Source organism: Excalfactoria chinensis, chromosome 1 (genome assembly GCF_039878825.1).
Source record: "Excalfactoria chinensis isolate bCotChi1 chromosome 1, bCotChi1.hap2, whole genome shotgun sequence".
Lineage (NCBI taxonomy): Eukaryota > Metazoa > Chordata > Aves > Galliformes > Phasianidae > Excalfactoria > Excalfactoria chinensis.
The window spans coordinates 167,514,715-167,539,095 of NC_092825.1; the positions used below are offsets into that span (position 1 = coordinate 167,514,715).

Consider the following 24,381-nt stretch of genomic DNA (forward strand, 5'->3'; position numbering starts at 1 on the left):
AGGTAACCTTAGACTACTCCTGTAGAAAGGAGTTGTAATCCTCACAGTATGAGGTATTTATCCTTCTACCTTTTTATTGCCCTCTGTATAAAATGCCCCAAAGGAGGCAGTTTGTGTGTGTGTGTGTGTTGTGTGTGTGTATTGTTTACTTTAAGAAGGGAGGGTCTCCTCTTGTTCCCCATGACATCTGCAAATTCTTTTGAACTGGTGACAATAGCACTAATAGAGTTTTAGCCTGCTTACCTTTAGATCTTCCTGGCTATTTTATCCCCCCCAGTCAGAAAAACAGTTACCACCTTAAAAAAACAAATAAACAAAAAAACCCCATCAACTGCCAAAAAGACTGGAGGTGCCACACAATGGGCTAGCAGTGTTTACCTGGGAGACTTGATAGTAGGTGTCTCTTGTGTCCTGTCATAAAATTGTTTTTGATCGATAACCAGTTTCTACCATTAGTGTTTGTTTTACTTTTCTGATGGCTCCCAAGGACTTCTTTACTTCTGGTGATGGGCAAATACCTGCAAACAGCTATGTGCAGAGATGCCTACTGTTGCCCTGAACCTGTAGGGTAAAAGACAATCCTGATTTGGAAGCTGTGTTAATGCCTATGTAAATGAAAAGCTGCTGCAAGGCAGTGTTCGAGCATTTCAGCAACACAGTTTCTTTGGGTCTGCTATCTGATCAGCTTGGAGCGCTGGACAAATAAACATGGGTCTGTTTGCTTAGTTGGGCAAATGTAACCTTAGGCTTTGTTTTACCTTATCTAGCTTAAACGCCAATCTTGAGGCAGAAGTTGCATCTCAGCTTCTGAAGGAGCTGGTTCCAGGGTTTTTAATCATGTTGCCATCTTTGTAGATGTTTTGGGGAAAACTGTTTGTGATTTTTAGAGGTTGAATGAGTCTGATCACAAACACCTGCTGTAAAATACCTTTTTGTCCATGCTTGAATTGAACTGAAAAATGGTGTTTGAATAAGCAGCTTGCTCGTGTCACTTCTGTGATGCTATTACTGAATGAACTCTTCAAAATTTTCTAACGTTCACTCCTGTCTAGCCTCTGTGTGTATCAATTGGCATTACTGACCACTGCAGATTTGAAAACAGTCTTCATTGCCATAATTGTCATCTTGCCCAGCAGTTAACCCTACTCCTCATGTTCCTTCAGTGTTCCCTGGTCTCCTTTCAAGACCTACATTTCTACTGTCTTTCTTACATTTCTTCCCCTGGTACCTTTCTCTGTTTTTCAGGTTGGGTAGGATCACAGTAAAAGAAAAGAGATCTGATTCTTTGAAATGGGATGTGGGGAGGAGAGTGTCCATCAACCTTATGTTAAGATCTTGTTTCCCTTCCCTAAAGGAACAAAAAAGAAAGATGGTCATCTCTCCTATAGCAGCCTCATCATCTTGTCTATTCATCCCTTGAAAGCTTTGCAGGATACAGCAACCTCATAGAAAATGGTGGTTGTCTTCATTGTGTGATACTGATACTAGTTGAGGCAAAAATTCCCTTCATTGGTATGCATTTAAAAAACAAAACAAAAAACCTGAAAACAATATTCTCCCTCTCCCAGAAGCTCTGAAATCTTCAAATTTTGACTCTGATTTAGGTCATGTAGTTTTGCTTTCCCAGCACCTGCTATTTTGTGCAAACTGAAAGTTGAACAGACACTTGTAATTCAGTCAGTTGTCCTGAACAGCACACGATGACAGTAACTTGATAATATACTGCTCTAGTTCTTAACAGGGTATGTTTCTGAACTGTAGGAAAGTACAAAATGTTTCCATTTAAATGCTAGATTCCACCTCACTGTAATGGTATTTATTTGTACGGTATCATGTGGTAGACAGTCTTTTGTGTCAGTCAAGAGCTAGTGATTTGGGAAGCATCAAATTTCCTCCTGGTATGAACTCAGTCAAGGCACAGAAGAAGTTATTTTACTGGAGCTGAGGTCCACAAATTTGCTTTTAAAGTTACCATTTTTATATTTATCTCAACTGGTGGCAGGGTGGGCCCCTCAAAAGTGACTCACCTGTTGGCTCTTCAGTTATAGCCCTGCTGTTCTCAGCCTTCTCTTACCCTGGACTTACAGGGATACCAGGTTGGGGACAGAAAAAAAAGAAAGAAAAAAAGAAAGAAAAAGAAAAAGAAAAAAAGGACTTGATTGCCCAGGTTGTGTTGTTTGTTTGAGGGATTGTTTCATATCTAAGGAGTCTTTTGTCTCCAGACATGTTTTGTTAGTGATTGGGTATTTGAACATGTACTTAAAACATTTTTGGAGGAAGCTGTGTACTTGGTGTTTGGAATGCATATCTGCAGGGGGGATAGGGGCTGACACCCTGTTGGGGTTTTGTTCCCTGGCTTATATCCTGCTTGTCTGGGTTCCTGCTCCTTCCCTGTGTGTTTCAGGGTCAGTCTCCCTTGATCTTGCCCCTTGCAGTTGTGCAGAAGCAGGTACTCCCTCTTAGCAGCTGTAGGTTCAGGTTGTAGTGCATATATAACATAACACTGTTATAAGAGTCATTTGGCTGTTTTTAATCTTCTTCATTCTAACTGATCAGAGTACTGACACTGCTCTGATAGATGGCCAATAGCCTGGAGCCTTGCTCAGTGACAGCTGCGTGTGTCTGTACTGTGTCCCAGACCCAACTGATGGGTGTGCATGAATCTTCTGTCAAGTGGCAGTTCTTACTTTACCCTTAGGTGAGCTTAAAAGCACTTCCTAAAGGGAAACTGAAGTAAATATGCCACATTTGCAGTCTGAAGTGGTGCCTTCTTATTTGACACCTTACTGTAGTTAATATACTTAATCAAGTGGTTGCTTCTCTCTGTTTGGGAATTGCAGAACAAAGTGTGGAATAACCTTGAAATCAAAATCTGTGAAGCACTTGAACCCTCCTGGCTTTTGTCATCCTCAGAGTGAAGAGATTAAGATGAAACTAGTGACTTGGTTCTTTTCACTTTTGTAACATCTTTGCACTGCATGTTATTTCCTAGGTTTTCCTATGACTTGTTCAAAACAAGCCAAGCTTGCAGCTTTCCAAGACCTGCATTGCAATCCTGCCTCTTACCTTCTACTTCTTCTCTGAGCAGTCTGTTAATGCCCTGTCACTATAGCCACTTCCACTGTTTGTGAAGTCAAAAACATGTAAGCAATCACAGTACTTGACCACAGTTGTAAGGCCAAATGCTTTGGGAAGTCAGTGTAAGAATTTCAATGGAGGGGAATTTGATTTTGAGAGTGCTAGAACAGGGGACAAAATAGTTTCTTTCAATTCTGTGATCTTCCTCAGTCCCCCCCTCCACCTCCCCCCCATTCCATGCTAGAGGAATTAAGATTGATTCACCTCAAAGTGTAAAGGAGCGTGCCCTGAACAGGGGTGTAGGGGAGGCTGTTTTGTCTTTATTTTTTTCCTTATGCTTTCTTATAGAAAGAAATCTTAAAGAAGCTTAAAAATTGTTCATGGAATCACAAGGTTGGAAAGGACCTACAAGATCATCCAGTCCAACACTCCTCTGCTCATCCTCACCACTGCTACCACAAGCCACTAAACCATATCTCATAGCTCCTCATCCAGACACCTCTTGCAATTGTCCCTGGCAGTGTTCACCACCATCTCCCTGGGCAGGCCTGACCACCCTCTGAGAGAAATTTTTCCTTATAGCTAATCTAATTTTCCCCTGATGCAACTTGCAGCCATTTCTTTGGGTCCTGTTTGTTGCCTGGGAGAAGAAGCCAAACCCCTCCTCATCACAGCCTCCCTTCAGGCAGTTGTAGAGTGCAATGAGGTCTCCACTGAGCCTCTTCTTCTCCAGACTAAACTCCCAAACTCCCAGTTTATGCTTCTCATAAGACTTGTGCTCCAGAACCCTCACCAGTTTTTTTGCCCTTCTCTGGACACATTCCAGGACCTCAATGTCTTTCTTGTAGTGAGGGGCCCAAAACTGAACACAGTACTCGAGATGCGGCCCCACCAGTGCTGAGTACAGGGGGTGATTTCTTCCCTGCTACTGCTGGCCACACTATTTCTAATGCAGGCTGGGATAGTATTGGCCTTCTTGGCCACCTGGACACACTGTTGACTCATGTTCAGCCAAGCATGATCAACACCCCCAGGTCCCTTTCCTTGTTGCTGGAACTGTTCAATGTTTTCACCCAGGAATGGCAGTATTAACCCGCTATGCTCAAGTTTGCAGGTGACAGTAAGTTCTGTCAGATGGCCTAGTGCAATACAAGTTCAAGAAATTCCTGGTAAGCCTTCTAAACCTGATCAGAGATAAAGTAGAAGGTAATTCACATAGGTATGAAATAACAGAGCTGAGGGAAAATGATTTGAATCATGCCTGTGTGATTCAGAAGTTACTAACAGCAGTTCTGACTTGGAAAAGATTTGGAATTGTCCAACAGTTCTCCCAAATCATCAATTTAGTATGCATTCGTAGAGTAAAAAAACATACAAAAACAAGCACCTGCAAAATATTGAGTGTCACTTGGGAAGGGATGAGCAATGAATGGGAAGTTACTATTTTACTTCTACATAAAAATGTTGATGAACCTACATCTCATAGAGGCTGAACTTGCAGCGAATAGTCCTATCAACATACATGGATGGGAACTGGAGAAGGCACAGAGGAGAGCAGCTGAAACGATTGAGGGCCTGGAACTCCTTCAAAGAAAGCACCACTTGATGAAGTTTCCTGCCACAGGAAGTTGTGGTTATGCTCATATCAACAGATTCACAGAATCATAGGGCCTGGAAGGGACCTCTGGAGATCATCCAGTTCGAGCCCCTGCTGAAGTGATTTCCTTAGAGTAGGTTACTCAGAAAATTCCTGTAGGAATTAGGCAGAACTCATCTCTCTGAGATGTAATCACGTTATTTGGTGTAGGGCGAATATCACCCTGCCAAATTTTAGACCATTCATTTTTTAAGCTTCTTTCTGGAGTCAACTGATGCTTTTTATTATTTATATTATTTTCATTGTTATTATTTAGATTTGTTAAAAAAATATGGAATAATGGCATTTGACTGTACAGGCACTTGCTGCAGTTGAAAGATCTCAAGGATCTGTTTCATTTAACTAAATTTCCAGATCTCCTGTTCTCTTTCATCTCCTGTCCTTAAAAGATTAACGTATTTAGTTTTACCCATGTCTTTATGTAGGTGCATGCAAATCAGGCTTTGTTTTAAAAATATATCCCTCTATAGTGATTTGATAAGTTAGCAATAAAAGAACTATGCCTGAAGTCTTTTCTCTTTTTAGTCAATTATAGCTGTAGAAGATAAAATTATTTGTATAAAGGGATTGGGTGCTGAAAAGCTGCTTTCTGAGACATAGATGTCTCGGTGCTTTTTGTTTCTTAATCCTGAGAAGACATTCATATTCCCAAAAGCTGACAGTGAGTCTGTGAGAACTTTTTGTGTCCCAGGAGTGCTGTTTGGCTCTGGCCTGTGGGGGAACTTAGTGCCCTAAAGGCTTCTTGTGATGTCTACATACAAGGTTTGTATGGCACCTGGCCCTGGAGAGTGTTCTTTGAAGTGCCTTAAAGCTGACAACTACATCACAGCACTGAGAGCACTTAGAGTGCTGTAAGTGGAGTGTATAAATACAGGAATGAAGCCAGAGTTTGTGGTGCATGTGGAGATCCTCACTTAAGTGCTCAAGGTGAAGAGTGCGTTTGTAGCAGTCAGAGTGGATATGGCCTCTAAGCTGCTCACCTGCTGTTGAAGCTCTGTTGAGTTCATTGGAGACTGAAAAGACAGAAATCAAGAGAGTGATTTTCTGTCTTAGTCGTGGTTTGGGCTGTGGGACTTTACTGTTGTCAAGTGGTTCAGTGCTGCTCCCAACAACAGTATTGTGAGATGTAAAAGGGTGTTGCTGCATGGCTGGTAATATTTGACCTTTTTTTGTGTCAGCATAAATCTTGGGATTTCAGCTCATGCTGTTATGCCTGTGCTGCTCTTTCAGTACTGTTGTGTTGCATTTGGTGCATTTACATGCAGTGGTGTTGCAGTGCTTTGCTTCAGGCAACGCTTTGCTTCTTAACCACACAGGGCTGGAAAACACGTAGTCTTGGCAGCAAGTCTAATTGACAATGCAAGGAGAAGGAGGATGTTCTGCAAGGAAGTGTTTTGGGGAGTGTTTCCTAGAGGGAGGTGGATTGCTTCCTTGGTGTGTCCAAGAGTAGATGGGAAGAACCTGGGAAGATGCCAGCATCTAGTGGAAGTAAATGAAGTTACTGTGCTCAGATGAGCATGGATGTGTGTAGGAGTGCAGATGGCGTGGTGGAAAGAGCCTGTACAAAACCACTTGACTTAAACAGATAAAACTTATAAGCTTTATATATACTGGCATTTATTCAAGGGGTTGTGTCATATGAGGGCAGATTCTCTTTAGGGGTTGCTAGACTTCGTCTGGGTATGAGTGGATGTGGTCTGGTACATGCTTATCTTTGTGCAGTGCATTCAGAGTTGGTAGGGTGGTCAAGCAGCTGCTGAGTGTTTCCTGAACATATTGTTAGACAGCTTAATACCTGTTGTCTTTAAGTTGTTAGTAGAATGTAATTATTCCAGGAAGTGGGTTTTAAAAATTAACAGCTGTTGTGTTCTGATCAGGTGTCTGATAAAGTCAAAGTCAGGTTAGTAGCAGCCTTGTTCAGGTGCTCAAGCCTCAGAATAAAGGTGCATTGTTTGCTGCACATGAGAAGTGCCATCCTGCCTACAAAAAAGGCACAGGAATATTCAGTGTCACTTAAAATGCATTGAGGTGTGTGCTAACCTTCTTAGCACTGATTCTTTGAGAGAGACTGTGGTGGCTTTAAAACTGTATCTTATCTTTGTTTGATCTTCTTTTTCTCAGGGTAAGCAGGATAGCTTCAGACCTCTCTGGGCTCCAGAACTGACAGTGAGTGAGGTTCCTGTTTAATAGGTTGTTTAGAGCTTCATTTTCCCTCTGTTCTTAAGGGAATTGGTTTCTCTGAGAAAATAATTGCATGCTTGATGAGGATAGAAACCTCTTTGCAGTGGTCCAACAACACGAATACAATTGTGATGCTATATGAGAAACTTCAAGCAAATAGCCCATTCAGAAGCCTTGCGTAATCGTGGCAGGTTTGAGTTTCCAGCAGATTTGACTTTGCCTTTTTGATTATCATCTGATGTGAGAGGAGGCTTAGAGTTTCAAGTTCTCAATAAGTCTATTCAGTGTGACCCTTTTATTAGCCTGAACAGTATCTGCAGAATTCTCTTCATCTTTGGCTTTACTAAAAGAAACTATTTAAACTTAACTAACAAGCAGGGATCCTGGAATTAGGAGCAAAGTATCACTTTGTTTTGATAAGGCCATTTATTACTTTGGGCTCTATCTGGAGTTCTTAAATGACCCTGTTTATCTTTTCTGCATCATGGAACTTTTAGTACTGTCCCATGTAACTTGCTTATATCCTAATAAGGCTTAAAATTAGTTTTAACCCTTTTAATCTGGCATGATGGAAACTCTTGCCCTGGGCATTCCTGTCTGGTTCAGCATAACAGGAAGGGTGGGATGAAAGGCTGATAGATGGGGGGAGAAAGGTAGGTGTTGTCTGTGTGTTTTAAGGGGAAAGCTTGAAGTCTTGGAAGTTTGGAATTCTGTTTGGATTCTTTTGGACAAAAAACAAAAAGCCCAACCAAACAAAAGCAAAGAATCCAAGCGGGCTGGCCTTGTCCTGGTCAGATGGAAGTATTTCTTGTTGACTCTGGGATCTTCTGTTTTCCCACACCCTCACTGCTCCCAGATTTCTGCATGCTCTCCTTCAGGCAGCTCCTGGGGATAACTTTTAACATCCTAGAGGTTGAATCTGGCTGTTGGCTCATACCTGTGAAATTTCACACTGCAATTCTGCAGAGCTAAACATGTTCATTAGCTCTGGGAGAAGCTTTGATAGTATGCATTGTTTTTCAGAAATCTTTCTCTGGGCTGAAATAGGTTGAATAGTTTTTTGAGTATGGCAGGTATTTTAGTGCAGACTCTTACAGTTGGTATTCTCTGCCATAGTTCTGGGAACTGTAGGTTTGTCTTCTTTTGAGCTGCATATGTTCTTTTTTGTCTTGTCTGAAAAGAATACAGCCTTACCTCATTTGATATTCTCTTGAAAACAATCAAAAACAGTGACAAAAAACAGGTGGTCTTCCTCCCTACCATGTTACATCAGTGCATCAATAGAAGCCTATACTGTATGCAAACCAGAACAGTCTGTTTTATGTTCAGTCTCCAGTGGTGTGTGGTCATCTCTCTTCTGCTGTAGAGAACCTCCTGGGCTTTCCCTTTCTTTGTATGCAGGAAGATCTTTTTGTGTTATGGCTTACTGGTGTATCCATACTGAATTAAAACTGGTGGTTTGTATGAAGTTCTTATATTTTTGTTTGTTTGAAGCCTGAAATGCATGGATAAGTGCTATTAATAGAAGTCTACTAACACTGTTTTTATGTTCTTATTTCAGGAATGTACTCCTGAGAACCTGGAACTGAAAAAGAAGATTTTCAGTCAGTTAGATCTCATCGTTGATGACAACGTTATCTTGAGCAGCTCAACTTCTTGCCTCTTACCCAGCAAGTTGTTCACTGGCCTTAAACATGTTAAGCAGTGTATTGTGTCTCATCCTGTAAGTATGATGGAGTGCGTTGTTCTTATAGTGGTATTAGAGGTATTTGATTTAAACAGTGTCCCAAGTTATTTCTTGCATACTGAGAGAGACTGAAGGATATTTTGAGTACTTTTGTGCCACTGTTAGTATACAGGGAGCAAATTTTCAGTAATGCTTTAGTTTAATTGTTTTGTGAGCAACAGCATATACTAAATCGACCATATGCATGTATGCTTTATACTGCTAGTTCAAGATACCTACCATCTGAATTCTTGTGCTGGTATTGTATTATTCCAGCCACTGGGTCTCAAAATACAGGGAGTCTGTGTTTTGTGGACCAACCTATAAAATTCCCTGTGCTCTTTTCACAGTGCTGCTTTACTGTGGTATCTCTACAGCAACCTGTAGCCTAATGCTGCAGTGTCAAAACATTTGTTCCTTTTTGACACTCTTCTGCCACTGCCATTGTGCCTTGGGGTGACTGATTAGAAGGATTTTGTCCAAATAATTTACTTTTTTTTTTTTATTTTTTTTAAATCCTCTTCTAATTAAAAGAAAAAAGAAAAAAAAAAAAAAAAAAGACAAAGATCGTAGAATCTCTTTGGTTGGAAGGGACCTCAAGGGTCATCAAGTTCCAACCCTCCTGCTACAGGCAGGGCTGCCAGCTGCTAGATCAAGTATTAGATCAGATTGCTCAGGGCACCACCCAACCTGGCCCCGTCCAACTACTTCCAGGGACAGAGCATCCACAACCTCCCTAGGTAACCAGTTCCAGTACCTCACCACTCTCTCAGAAAAGAGCCTCTCACTGTAACCTAATCTAAATTACCTTTCTTTTAGTTTAAAACAATTCCCCCTTGTCCTATCGCTACCTACCCATGTAAAAAGTTGATTTTCCTCATGTTTATAAACTCCCTTTAAAAATTCAAAGTCTGCAATGAGGTGTCCCTGCAGCCTTCTCATTTCCAGGCTGAAGAAGGCCAGTTCCTTCAGCCTGTCTTCATAGGAGAGGTGCTTTAGTCCTTGGATCATCCTCATGGCCCTCCTCTGGACCTTCTCCAAAAGCTCCACATCCTTCCTGTGTTGGGGACCCCAGACTTGGATGCAGTACTCCAGCTGGGTCCTGATTAAGGCAGAGGGAGACAATTACCTTCCTTGCTCTACTGGTCACCCAGGATACCACTGGCCTTCCATGCTGCAAGTGCATACACTGGCTTTTGTTTTTCATCAACTGGAACCTCTTAAGTCCTTCTCAACAGGGCTGCTCTCAAAGAGTTACTCTCCCAGTCTCTGTACACATATGGGATTACTTTTACCCAAGTGCAAAACCTTGCACTTTGATTTTTGGAACCTCATTAGGTTCACAGGGGCCTATTTTTAGAGTTTACCAAGGTCACTCTGCATGACATCTTTTTCTTCTATTGTGTCAACTGCATCACTTAGCTTGGTGTCATCAGCAAACTTGCTGGTGGTGCACTTGATCCCATCATCTATGTAACTGATAAAGATGTTAGAGTGTACTGGTTCCGAAACAGATCTCTGGGGGACACCTCTTGTGAATAGCCTCCACCTGGACATAGAACTGTTGACAACAACCCTCTGGCTGCAGCCAGTTCTTTATCTACTGAATAGCCCACCCTTCAAACCTGTATCTCTCCAATTTGAAGATAGGGATGTGGTGGAGGACCATATCAAAGGCCCTGCAGAAGTCCAGATAGATGACAAAAGTTGCCTTTCCACTGTCCACCAATACTGTTACTACATCATAGAAGGCCACCAGATCTGTCAGGCATAACCTTCCCTTGGTAAAGCTGTGCTGGCTGTCTCAGATGACACACTTGTCCAACATGTGCCTTAAAATGTCTTCTAGTAGGATCTGTTCCATGATCTTCCCAGGCACAGGGATGAAGATCAGTGGCCTGTAGTTCCCTGGGTCCTCCTTCCTCTTGTTCTTGTAAATGGGAGTGATGTTTCCCTTTGAAGATCAAGCATCAAAGTTTACATGTGTGCTTATGTCTAAAATTCAGGAGCTCCTTACTTCATATTTCCAGAGTTGTAACTTTCTGTAGTGTAAGAGACAACAAAATGTCTATTCTTTTAAACTACTGTATTTAAGAATGACAATTGTGACTTTGTTTTTTACCATCTCCTAGGCTTCTGTTCCTCCTGTCTGTCATCCTTTCATATTTAATTATTCTTTCTTATTATCATCTCAGGTTGGTATCTGTTCCTTGGTCTATTTAGTTGGAGCTGCATTCTTCTGAAACAATCTTTGATCAGACCTGACAAAGCAGTTACTTTATGCATGAACATAGACCTGATTGCTGTTGTAAGGATAGCTACAACAGCAATGTATGTATGTGTTTTCCAAAGCAAATAGTTTGGAGTGCCTGAATTTTTAATTGCTCTAAAATGTCTCAGTCTGACTGAGACCAATTTCTTGGTAGCTTCAGCTTCACTCCAAGGGGAGTATGCTGTGGAAGTTGGGATCCAGTACTTAATTCCAGGAGCACTTCTCTGTTTGTTACATCAGGACAAATATTTACTTGGTTGTTGGTTTTAGGTAGTTTTATTTGTGGCCTTGCTGACATCATGGGGAATGGTGGCTGAAATAAGTTAGCAGTTCAGAAAGATGCTGTGAAAACGAACAGTGTGGAATCTGAAATTCTAGAAAGGCAAAACCTTAAGTTGTAACGGCTCTGGCGTAGGTGAGCTTGCTTAGGGGAAGTGAAATGAAAGGCCATAAGGGGGGTAGGAGCTAATCATTTTGCTTCATGTAATAGGCTTAAGAACTAGAAGAAAAAAAAAAAAGGAATAACATATCACAGCTGTAGAATAAAAATGCACACAATCCTTACGCACAGCTATATTCTGCAGCCATTCTCGGGCCTTTCCACAGCGTTCATTTCTTGACTACTATGTTAACCTAATAGGTCACAGCCAGAAACATGGAGCTAGAGAAGACTGAGCTGTTGAGTGAAGTTCTTTGCTATAAAGGAAACCATGTAATGAGTTGACCTTGAAAGATATTAAGCTCTCTTTGTCACATTCTTTATTTTGATTATTTCACATGACTGCTTCTATGTGAAGTTGTTTTCCTCTTCCATTTTGGTCTTATTAACAGATCATTAAAATTCATTTGTTATTTGTTTAGAGTGTGTAGCTTTGTCACTTCTCTTGTCTAATTCTGTGTGTTTACTTTACCATATCCCTTCTTATCTTTCATTTTGTTAAGCTGCGTAAGGTAAACTCTCCTGCTCCCTTAAGAATGGCTTTGCATTTTACATTTCCCTTCTCCTTAGAAGGGAATTTTTAGAAATCTTTCCTTCCTTCCCCTATAAATATAATCTGTCTTACCACTTCTGTTTTTTACCAACATCTACTACTTACTTTTACAAAAATTGTCCTTCTCAGTCCCCTCAGCATGCTGGTTAACGTACCCATGCACTCACTGTGCCAAGTCCACGAAATAGAATATTTCAATAAGATCTCTGTCAGAAGTAATCTTGGAAGAGATTTGTATTAGCCTCAGTCTTGCTTAAGAGTTTACCTGTGTTCCTTATGATGAGATGCTGCAGTGTACCTAAGAGTTAGAAAAGCCTTCAGAGCTTCTTGGTGGTCGTATGCTTCAGGCCTTGCTGAATTGCCTGGCACCTCTATGTCTATAATGGCATCTGTCACACCACAGAACTTTGTGGTGGCACTGCCAAAGAGAATGAAATATGTTACATTGATTAGGGCAGACATGAATATGCAGCAGGTCTTGCATTGGTCAGACATGAAAAGAAACTTGTAGATACTGAAGAGAGGGGAGCAAATAAAACCAACAACCCAGAGGAAGGGTTGCTTGCATGTTGCAGTGGTTAAGTCTTGTATTTACATTTACATAAGTGGAGCTGAGAGCAGTTGTCCATAAAGGAGTACGGTGAAATAATCACTGCTTAAGTGCCATCCTTTAAATGTGAATGTTACTTCTGGTAGTCACTTAATCATTAGTTACACCTGTCTGTTACTTGGAAATGAGTACAAGAAGCCCTTAGCTTTAAGATGGCGGTGTAATGACTACTGCTTCTGAAAGGAGGAAGCAGTGTCTACTGCCGGCAATACCGACCTGAAGAACATAGAGGCATTCCTAGGATGTTATTTAGAATCTTTTGTTTATAGCTTCAGAAATATATTACACGTAGGTCTTGACCTGAGAAGAAATTGAAATTGGAGAGAGTCAGGGAGGGGATAGTATTCGGTTTTTTGCTTTTTTTTATAGCAGGTGCAGTGTTTGAAGGTAACCTATTCTAAGGCTTTTTGGAAAGTGTGTTTTATGTGATATCTATTAATATGGTTAGTATATATATATTCAGTTGGGCTGGAATAGTTCTGTTATAAATTTCCTGAATATCATCTAAAAGGAAATGCCTTGTTTCTTTAGAGAAGATGGTTGTTTTATAACAAAAAACAGTCTGAATATTGGGAAAAGATCCATTAATTTGAGTCAGTATAAAGTCTTCTAGTGCTGTTTGAGTACTCTTCTTCTTACTGTAGCTCCATAAACTTTGCTAGATTTAACCATAGAAGATCAGTTTAATTTTACTGTTTTCAAAACTGAATTGGTGAATTCACTCATACTCTAAAGATCAGACTTGTTTACTGGAAAATATCCTTATTAGTAGATAGCTATAACGATGCTCTATATCAGCTTATTCTCTTAGTCTGTTGATTCTTGACATTCTTCTTTTGTGTTTCTTCTTTAGGTAAATCCACCTTACTTTGTGCCACTGGTAGAAATTGTTCCACATCCAGAAACAGATCCGTCTGTTACAGAGAGAACGTACGCTCTGATGAAGAAGATTGGACAATCGCCTGTCAAATTAAACAGAGAAATTGAGGGCTTTGTTCTGAATCGACTCCAGTATGCAGTGATAAGTGAAGCCTGGAGACTTGTGGGTGTATGTACATATTTTTTTTTCCAGTTTCTACACACACTTATTTTTGTAGGTTCACTTGGGATTGTATATTTGCATTTCCTATCTGTTTGTCTTTTTTTACTGTACCTTATGTACACAAAAATTAAAATCAGCACATAAATTAAGAACAGTAAGAAGTGATGTTGGTAATAAATAACAAAGACTGTGAAAAACAAAGGGATATAATCTTAACAATTGTCCTTTATTCTACTTTCTTTTTAGGCTCCGATTTTCAAGATAATGAAAAGAACAATGTTAAAAGCTCTGAAGTCAAAATACTGATTTTCATTTTTTTTTCTAGGTTGTCTCATTACTTCCTGCTATTTTCTGAATGTTGCTGGCTTATTTTACAGTGATTATGAAATATTTTAAATGGTTTTCTCTTTGGCCTTTAAAGAATTGCACTCAGGTTCGGCAGTTATTCGATACTTGTAGGTAAAGACAGATTTCTCCTCCTTCCATTCTGACGTCCAGTTTAGTATCGTTTATTCGTGTAACTTCATCTTTTCCCACGTTGCATGTTCTGTGCTACAAAATCTGATCTTTCATCAGAAGCAGCTGAATTATGACACTGGTAATATTCTGTTGGGAAGAGATTGAACTGGCATGAGTATGGCTGGCTTTTCTGTTGAATTGTTTCTGTTTATTTATTTTCAAGCTGTTCAAAAGAACTGTACTCACAGATATAGATAAAGATCTGAAACTGAGGTAATAATAACATACAGCGTTTATGGTTGAAAGTGTCTATGTATTTGCTTTTTAATTATGGAAAGATAAGTATGCTTTATGGGCTATTATCAGGGAAAAAAGGGTGTACTGACTTGAGGTGAACATTTAGTATGAACCTCTGCCTTCAGTATAAACCTGTATGGATGACTTTGTGTGGGTGGTATTATGTGAATAGTAAAATAACAGTACTTCAAGCACTGACAGGTAATGATAGTCATCTAAGTTTCCAAGTTCTGTTTTTGTTCAATTTTATTGCGTTTGGAGCAAATAACACATTTCAACTGTAACAAGTTTAGTTTCATTTTCATGATAAAAGTCTATATGGAAAACAGATATCAAAGGTGTATAGTTTCAGCTGTGTGACTTGAGGCTAAACAGCCCCTTTGATGGAGGGAAATCACCCTAGGTGATCTTCCTGCTGTTCCACTGCCAACATAATCATTTTCATTTTAAGTCATGTACTTTTGGCGCTTTCAAAGTGAGGAAAAGCAGATTTCTAGGTTTGGACTTCTAAGTCACTTTTTAGTCCTTATCACTGGAGGTTAAAATGTCGTGAAAACATCAGCTTTCTGCAACCATTGAGAGCTCCTAAAATTAAAATTTGACTCAGTGTTTATATTTTGTTGCTGTAGAAGCCCACACTGATTCTTTCTAGTAGCAGAAATTTTGACTACTTGAGAAACTATGGGTGGAAGTTAATTTACAAATTTTATCAGTAGTGATGGTAACAAATGCTGCTTGTCCAGAATGACCCTATTATTAATCTTTCTGTGGTTAGATAGGTAAATCACATGTATTAGATTTCACAGTCTAAGACATCTTGAATGCAGAACAAAAGCAATTCAAGATTGCTTATGAGATTCCAGTGTTCATATTTCTGCTTGAAGCTTTTCTTAGAATTTATTTTTAACATGGCGATTACTTGGGGAAAAATACATGTTGTTGATGGAGAACTGCTATATTTGCACTGTTCTGTATCAATTCACTGATATATAACAAGGACATAAATAGTCTGGATATAAATGCCATATATGAACCAGGAGGGAAACATAGCAGTGGTTTTAAGTGTTCTGAAGCCACTTGAAGTGGTCTTAAATCAGCTCGTTTACGTCAACAACTGTCTGTCTGTGAGGACTTGGAGATAAAACTTGAAAGTTCTCATCTGGGTCCTTGCTCAAATATTTATAGCCATCACGGGGAGAGCAGTCTTACACACATGTGCACGCACAGATATACTTTCATGACAGTCCATTTATTTCCTTTTTGTTTTTCAGTCAGTTGATCTTGTTTCATCCTAGGAACTAGTTGAATTTCCTGGTATTTATATGCCATTAAAAGGGTATTGGTGATAAACTTGCAGGTACAGCTGTTTTAATAGCATTTATGTGGAAATCTTTATCAAGAATGTACTGAACAGCTTTCAGGATATGTTTTTGTACCTAACTGTAGCTTGGTACTGACAGCTAGCCGGTCCCTTTTTTCTTCAGCAGTGTTGTGATGAGATGGGTGAGGGAGGCATGGGGCAGGAGTCACACGACAGGAGAAAGACTCTGATACAAAGCTACAATTGTTGCCTGGTGAGGCACATTTGTACACAGAGCTGTGCAGAAAGCAAGTGCTGCAACCCCAAAGCCTTTACTGCTTACTCTGAATTCATGCATTAAGTATAACTGCTTGCTGGATTGTGCATTAGATTCATCAACTTCTGCCACGTAGGCCTAAGAATAGAAAAACAAGAAATCTTGGGGAGCCCTATCAGCAGGTTGGGATTGGGCTCAGTCTCTGCACAATGATCAAATTGTACAGGGGCTTGGGTGCTGGAGCAGAGAGCAAAGCATAATTTTCTTAACACAAGAAAGACGCTGAGACCCTGTTCAGAGAAGGGCAACGAGGCAGTGAAGGGTCTGGAGCACAAGGCTTATGGAGAGCAGCAGAGAGAACTGAGATTGTTCAGCCTGGAGGAGACTCAGGGGAGACCTTATTGTTCTCTACAACTGCCTGAAGGGAGATTGTGGTAAGGAGGGAATTGGCCTCTTCTCCCATGCAGTTAGCAATAGGACTAGAGGGAATGGCCTCGACTTGCACCAGGATGTTAAGAAATACTTCTCTGGGAGAGTGATCAGGTGCTGGAATGGGCTACCCAGGGAGGTGGTGGAGTTGCCATCCCTGGAAGTGTTCAAGAAGCATTTTAGATGTTGTACTGAGGGACGGGGTTTAGTGGGAAATACTGGTGATAGGTGGAGAGTTGGACTTGGATAATCTTAGAGATCTTTTCCAACCTCAGTGATTTTGTGAAATTAGCAATGAGAAACTTGGATATTAGGACACAGTTTGTCTTTGCTAAAGGTGTTGAGATCCCCAAGAGCACGCGTGGGCTGGGATTTTGAACCTGGGCCCAAAACAAGTGCTGTGAATACAGGACGTGGCCAAATGTGGGAATGGGAAGTACTGAATTAAAATGGTGAAAAATTAGAAGGCCTGGAAATTTGGATACCAACTGTAGAACAGTGAAAGAATGGAGATAGATTTGGAGGCACAAAAAGAGTACAGTTGGATGCTGAGAACTGTGGCCAGATAGATAGTTTGGAAAGTGGTTTTAAGGATAAGAAGTTTAACTTTATAAGAACTTAGTAAGAAAAGCTATAGATTCACTTGTAGGCCTAAAAGTAGGAATTCAAGCAAATGCTCTCCTTTGAAGCAAGAGTGCTGCAGTGAGATGTTTCATTTTGGATCTCAGTTGGTCTTCTGTGCGAAAAGAAGTCTTACTGAACATTGTTTTGACTCCTAAGTTACAAACTGGAACAGTGCTGGTGTATGTGGCAGAAGCTTTTTGCATTGATCGTCTTATGCTCCGCATTTATTTCCTGAAAATACAGATACTGGGAAGACTCCAGTTGTCTGTTTCTATGTTTGTCTATTTAAGGTCTTGTGTCTGAGAACTTTCTGGAGGACACAGGTCTATCTAGTATGTATGAAACTGAAGTTCCTTTTACTGTGAATTGCTGAGTGGAAGCTTTGCTTGGTAAAATATTTTTCTGAGCATCAGATGAAATTTTTAAGGGGATGATGAAATACAGCAGGAAAAACAGTGAGGAGAACACAGCAATTCTTCATCCCTGATCTCATTTAGGAGTACCAACTGCTTTTAAGAATCTGCTAAAACCAGTTTGCAAGATGATACTTGTCTTTGGATTATTTGTTTTTTTCTGTTTTAGCTTTTGGTACTGCTTTAATACGCCTTTCTACAAAAATGCTATTTTATTTTATTTTTTTTGTAAAGTGATAATAATGGAGACTGTAGGCCGTAAGAACAGGCAGCACTGCTATTTAAGACCTTTCTCATTAATCTGTTGGGTTATAGGCAGTCACAGCTTGGCTGTGTGTCCATTCTGTTCATTTTCACAGAATCGCATACAATCACAGGATGGCCTGGGTTGGAAGGGACCTCAAGGATCATGAATCTACAGCCCCCCCCCAACACAGGCAGGGCCACCAACCTCATTTAATACTAGACCAGGCTCCTCAGGGCCCCATCTAACCTGGCCTTGAATGCCTCTAGGAACGGGGCACCAAATCCATTTTCACAGCAAGAATGTGCATTGGCCAAAGCGCCTAATTTAAGTACCTCATCCTTCTCAGGTGACTAGCTTGGAAGTCCTTAAATACTGGCAAGAATTTAATTTTCTAAATTTCACAGTTCTAAATTTGTTACTATTAGTTGCATTAGTTGTCCAGAATACCTTTACAAAAAATAATAATATATAAAGTAGGGGTTTAAAGGCATAGCTATGGTGCTTCATAAAAAAAAGAGATACCACAAAAGGGAGTTCTAAGGCCCAGGGAAAAAAATTGTGTTGATCCTACGGGGTTCTTACCGGGTGAAGTGTGTGAGAGTGTCCTGGAAGAATATAGGGCCAACAAAGTAAGGAGATGTGAATGGTGCAGGACAACAGATTGCTCAGACATGATGAAATAGAAGGAGAGACCTGGTAGAGGGATCTAGGAGAAAAGTCACATGCTTTGAATGACAGGACTGGACAAAGATCTGATCAGGGTGTGGATCAAAGGGACTTGATTGAAGTGATAGGGAAGAAAAGGGTGTAACAAGTTCTTCTGAGGGAGAGCAAATGTATTAGTAGCAAGCAGAGAAAAAGGACAGGATCTTGGGAGATTCAGAAGATAAAATGTCAGATCTGGAGATGTAATGTGTGGTCAGCAGAGTCTGGGATAACTCAACAGGCATGTTGCTGTTACTTGGAGAATGTGGTGAATTGGTAGCAGCAGAAAAAATACTTTTTTCCGTCCATGTTGTGTTTTACATTATGATATGCCAAGTCAGTGACAGAAGTTGAGATACAGGTGTGACTCACAGATGTTAAAGGCTGTTGATTAAAACCAAGCAGGTTGGTCAGGGCCTAAAGGTGAGTTGGAGACTGCAGAACCACCACAGGCTTGTGGAAGGGAGAACTGGGCCCCTGCCTCATGAGGAGCACCAGCAAAATACTGCAGGATAGTACTGTAGTGTCACAGCTGGTTAAAATCTCCAGGACTGAGGAGTATGAGTGGTGTCATAAGCAGCCTGAAGTATCCTGATATAGTCTGGATCCTGATGGTTGACTGGACGTTGGAATTGCTGAGGATTTTGTTAGATTTTGTTTTAGATTAAGTCCTTTAATTCTGTAGCTGTGAAAGTCAGCTTCGGTTGAACAGGGTTGTAGTTTTAACATTCATCCTCTTCCCTTTGAGCAGTGCTTAAGGACAAGGCTTGCAAGAATGGTTGTGCAGAGGATGAAAAATCCCCTTAGGAGGATTGTTTCACACCTAGATTTACTGAAACAGCGTTGGAAGACTTCCTTGCTTATTTCTTAGCATAAACACCAATCCCTGTGGAAGACACCTTGCTGACCTCGCACCCACCCTGCTGATTCATTCCACCAGCTTATGATCTCTTGAACATAAGTGGGAGTAGTTATCCCCTAGGGGAAGACAGTCAAACTTGTTTCTCATTTATGTGTTTTTCGTTTCTGAACAGAAAAAAAGTAAGACACGTTTCTTTAAGAGAGTCTGCATGGCAAAGAAAAGGTGAGCTCATGTGTAAGAATGATAGGAGATTATATTATCAGAAGAAGGGAATATTTCTTTTTTCGATTGAAAACTAATTTACATTGATTCTAAAATATTTCAAGAGTTTCATTTTGAGCTTGTTTACTTAAAAAAAAAAGAAAAAAAAAGGCTATAAACGTAATACTAACTGCTACTGTGGTTCACCGCTTGTCTGGAACTCGTGGTTAAACTTTTGTCCACGAATCCATGTCAAACAAAGAAAAAAATCATAAAGCACGACTTTACCAGCATAACTCCCTGTTTGGATGAAGCACTCTAAGCGGAAGGCTGCTTTTGTTGACTTTGCTATTCTTGTTCATAGAAGTTGTGTTACCATTCTGGGAGAAAGGTACTGCGCATTTTCTGAAAGTTTTATGTTTGTGGAATGACAGTGGTTCTGTAATTTGAATGTTGAGGCTTGCACATAGTCATGTCTTTGCACAGGCCTCATTGTCCTCTGAACAGGTTGCATTAGCTATGCCTGTGCCTTACTTTTGAGTTGAAGAAAATAATACTTCCTTATCCCTGCCATTGTGTGCCTCATTAAATTGTTGCCAGAGCCGTATGTTGCAAATATAGTGGGTTGATTGTAATAATTAGGTTATCTTTTTGTTTTCAAGATAGATTTCAAAAGTCACCTGAGATGGTGATTCAGCAAGGGTTAGTTTTGTTCGGAGCAATGCCTACTAACAGATTGAGACGTGGGATTGAATTTTATAAAAGGCACTATTTCAACTTGAGATGGTAAAACTTGATTTCTTTGGCCAGCTGCAGAAGTTAAGTTGGTTCTTGGTTTATAATTTTCTTTTAGAGTAATGATAAATGATGTGGCTGATAAGCACAGAAAGGTTCTGTGGATGGGATTCAACACATTTAAGATGAGATTTCTACAACGTAGATGTTGATGAGTTCCAAGCTCCTTACTCACTTTTCAGTGGGGGAGGACAATTAGACACTTCTGGAACACTACTCATCTGACCTGTTCTGGATATACGCACTGGGGTGATGATTTGATTTCTCTCCCTAGCGATCACAAAAAGCCTAGATGTCTATCTCAGGTGTCAAAGCCTGCAGCTGGTCAGGGCTCTAACTGATCATGGTATGGTGAAAAGGAGAGTGTCAGATGTGGTCCCATGTTAGGGAAGGCTAACAGAGAATGTCCCATCTTGGCTAAGCAGATCGGTGTACTTGTATTCTGCAGCTCCAAAAGGACCAAGAGGCCCTGAATAGGGAGTGCACCTCTAGAAGGATTAGAAAGGCAAAGCAGAAACAGTTCAACATCTGTCTCACCTTAAAAACAAGAAGGAAATGCTTTGTTTTTGTCCTTGGGAGTAAAGGGTGAGTTCTTACAACAGATAAAGCTTAGTTTCAAGAAATTAGAATGGGTCTTAGCTTGTTCAGCCCTTTCCAGTTAAGTGGAAAATCAACTTCATATAATAAATATTTTTAAGTAGAGCTGCAAAGTAGTGAAACAATGACATTTTTTATAAGCCTTCGTGTTGCTTGCTCTTACCTGATGGTGGCATTGGCTTTCCTGTATATGTGGTGTGGAACAGTGTGGGTGGAACAGCGCTCAGTTTTCAACTGGAGAAATTCTACATACTCCCTGTCCTGCCAGCTCTGAGATCTGAGTCTGGCAATGAACCCAAGAACCTGGGCAGGTTGAGGCTGGGAAGGCTGAATGTTCAGTGAGTTTTTTGGGAGGGAGTGGTAGCTGCTTTACTTGCATGTTTGGTCCCAGCCTTTTTTTCAGGAGGCCTTAGGGTAGTACTGATGCTGCACCCCCATTCTGCTAATTTTGGGTCTGTACGAAAGTCCTGAACTAGGAAAAAATGAAGGGAGCTGCAAGATTTAGCTAAAACTTCTGTATTTGGAAACACAGGTAAAGAACTTGGATTCTGGTATAAACTCTTTATGGTCATGTGCTACTTTGCTCACTGATTCTCAGTATCTAAGACAAACATGCATTGGCTGACATAAATGGATCAATTTAATTGTAATATGTGAGTTTTTGTAAGTAGTATCAGGCAAATCTTTGTGCACAGGCAGTTGATATTATAAATTAAGAAAGCATATATACAATATGTTTTTTAAAAAGTGTATTTGGGTTGTGAAATACGGTGATCTTAATAATGTGTTTTAAAGGTGAATTAATGTTTATTCTGAGCTATGAGACAACTTGTATAACATTTGCACTTCCCTGGCAAGCACTTCTAGCCTGTTTTTCTTCTCTGAATATTAGTTAAAATTATATACAAGAAACAGCCAGTTTTGCATTAAGACTCAGCATTCACAAATTTTCCTGCTCTACTCCTTCTTCTTAGGAAGGAGTAATATCTCCTACTGATCTAGACGTTGTGATGTCTGATGGACTGGGAATGCGATACGCATTTATTGGACCTCTGGAAACGATGCATCTTAATGCAGAAGGTAGGTGGTTTAAAATGAGACAAACAGGGAAATGCTTATATTACAGAAGACCCTGGAAAATCACAGAATCATAGGATGGCCTGGGTTGAAAAGGACCACAAAGAAAGATCATTTAGTTTCAACCCCTCTGCCACATGCAGGGCCACCAACCACCAGCCCAGGCTGCTCAGAGCCACATCCAGCCTGGCCTTGAATGCCTCCAGGGATGGAACATCCACAACCTCCTTGGGCAACCTGTTCCAGTGTGCCACCACCCTCTGGGTGAAAAACTTCTTCCTAATCTCTAACCTAAACCTCTTCTGTCTCAGTTTAAAACCATTCCCCCTCGTCTTATCACTATCCATCCTCATAAACAGCTGTTCCCCCTCCTGTTTATACGCTTCCTTCAAGTACTGGAAGGCCACAATGAGGTCTCCCTGGAGCCTTTTCTTCTCTAAGCTAAATGAGCCCAGTTCCCTCAACTTTTCCTCGTAGGAGAGAAATGTTATACAACAAACTGGGTTAGGTTTGCTGCAACTGTGATGACTTTTCTCTTTGTACTCTAATGATGGAAAAAAAAAGGAATGCTTGTATAAAATTTAAGATCAGATGGCAGGAAATGAGTATTGACTATTCTTTTGTAAGCAAATGGCTGAAAATTAACATCTAATTGAAACACCACCTATGTTCTTTATAAGATTTCTCCCAATACTTTGCTGGTACAATACAGCACTATGTGCCATACACATAGTTCAGAACTGACTGAGTGTCAGGAAAAGAAAGTACTTAAAAGGTTCATCCGATAGTTCAGTGTAAACAGCAACTTTCTGACTACTGTGTGATAGAAAGGAGCATGTCACACAGGTGGTCCTGCAGGAGGGAAGGTTAACAGAAAACTTACTTTCTTGGCCATGTGGATGAGCATGGGTTTTGTATGTTTCTGGAAACTGTACGTATGAATGCAAGCTAAATAAAAAGTGAACTACATAAAATGTAATAAAAATTACAGCTTTGTGATACAAACATTTAAGCAAATTAATGAATGATCTTTACTTCCTAACTATTTTTCATTTCTTACATTGTGCCATATCTTCTTCTGTGGTCCCTGACATAGTAGGACCCTGCTCCATTGCTGGATCTTTTAGGCACTGCTGCAATATAGAATGATGCAATAATAAAGATAAGAAAGCAGAATCATAAAATACTAGTGTGCAGTTAGGAGTGTTATTTTATGTCTCTTTGTCAATTGGTTGCTTGACAAAAAATTATGCCTCTTAAGGTTGACTTTCCAATTGTGAAATCAATGTGATTTTATGGGTTCTCCAGCAGAGGCTTTCAGTTGTCTGTTTGGTGCTTTGCTAGGTAAACGTCTGACCTCCAAGAAGGGGCATCTTCCTAAAAGCTTCTGAGAAGGGAAGCTTTTAAATCCTCTCTCTAGTGATTTCAGACTTACTCTCAGTAAAGCACACTGAGCAGAACAGATGCTCATTGCATGAGCCTTATCATAGCAGTCTACCTGGAGTCTGACAGCCCAAAGTTGTCTAGTCCTTGCACTGAACTCTACTAACCTGCCATTGCATCCTCTGGAGGGATCATCCATGTGCAGGTGGTTCTGTCACAGCAACTTGAAAGAAAAATTTAAATCAGTTTTAGATACTGAATCATTCTTGGGAATCCTTTATCATATTTTGCAGTTTACTTTGTGGGTAAAATAATTGTTTGCATGGTTGCAACCTGAGAATTGTAGTCAATGGCTTTATGTCCAAGTAGAGGCTGGTGATGAGCATGTTCCTCAGGGGGTCCATCTTGGGACTGATGTTCTTCCATTTCTTTATCAATGACATAGGCAGTGGGATTGAGAGTACTCCCCAACAAGTTTGCTGGTGACACCAAGCTGAGTGGGGCAGGTGATACTGGCCCTAGAAAAGCTTGAGGAATGGGTCCTTGTGAACCTAATGAAATTCAACCAAGTCAAGTGCAAGGAGTTGCTCTTGAGTGCCATGGTGATCCCAGATATGTGTACGGTCTGGGAGAATATCTCCTTCAGAGCAGCCTTGTGGAGGAGGACTTGAAGTCCTGGTGGACCAAAAGCTGGATGTGAACCAACAGTGTGCTCTTGCAGCATGAAAGGCCAACAGCATCCTGTGCTCTGTAAAAAGACAGCTGACAGCAGGGAGGGAGCCCCAGCTGGAGTACTGTGAGCAGGTTGGGGGCCACAAGTTCTTGAAAACAGGGAGCTGTTGGATTGAGTCAGGAGGAGGACCATGAAGATGTTCAGAGGGCAGGATTATCTCACCTATGAAGATGGGGTGAGGGAGCTGGGCTTGTTCAGCTTGGAGAAGAAAAGGCTTTGGGGAGACCTCTTTGCAGCTTTCCAGTACTTAAAAACGTATTTTAAACAGGAGGGAGGCAGACATTTTATACAGTCTGATAGTGATTAGGACAAGAGGGAGTGGCTTTAAACTAAAAGAGAGGAGATTTGGATTAGATGTAGGGGAAATTATTTACTGTGATGTTGGTGAGGTGCTGCCTCGAGAAGCTGTGGATGCCCCATCCCT

The 24,381-nt window shown here is 40.6% G+C and overlaps 1 protein-coding gene across 1 annotated transcript in view; it reads left to right on the forward strand.

The window, feature by feature from the left end:
- Positions 1-24,381, forward strand: part of CRYL1 (crystallin lambda 1) — a 49,976-nt gene that overhangs the window by 12,976 nt on the left and 12,619 nt on the right. Inside the window, exons 4-6 of the mRNA XM_072335381.1 lie at positions 8,478-8,639; positions 13,370-13,564; positions 21,739-21,844. Of these exons, the coding sequence (XP_072191482.1) occupies positions 8,478-8,639; positions 13,370-13,564; positions 21,739-21,844 (463 nt within the window). The remainder of the gene's footprint in view (positions 1-8,477; positions 8,640-13,369; positions 13,565-21,738; positions 21,845-24,381) is intronic.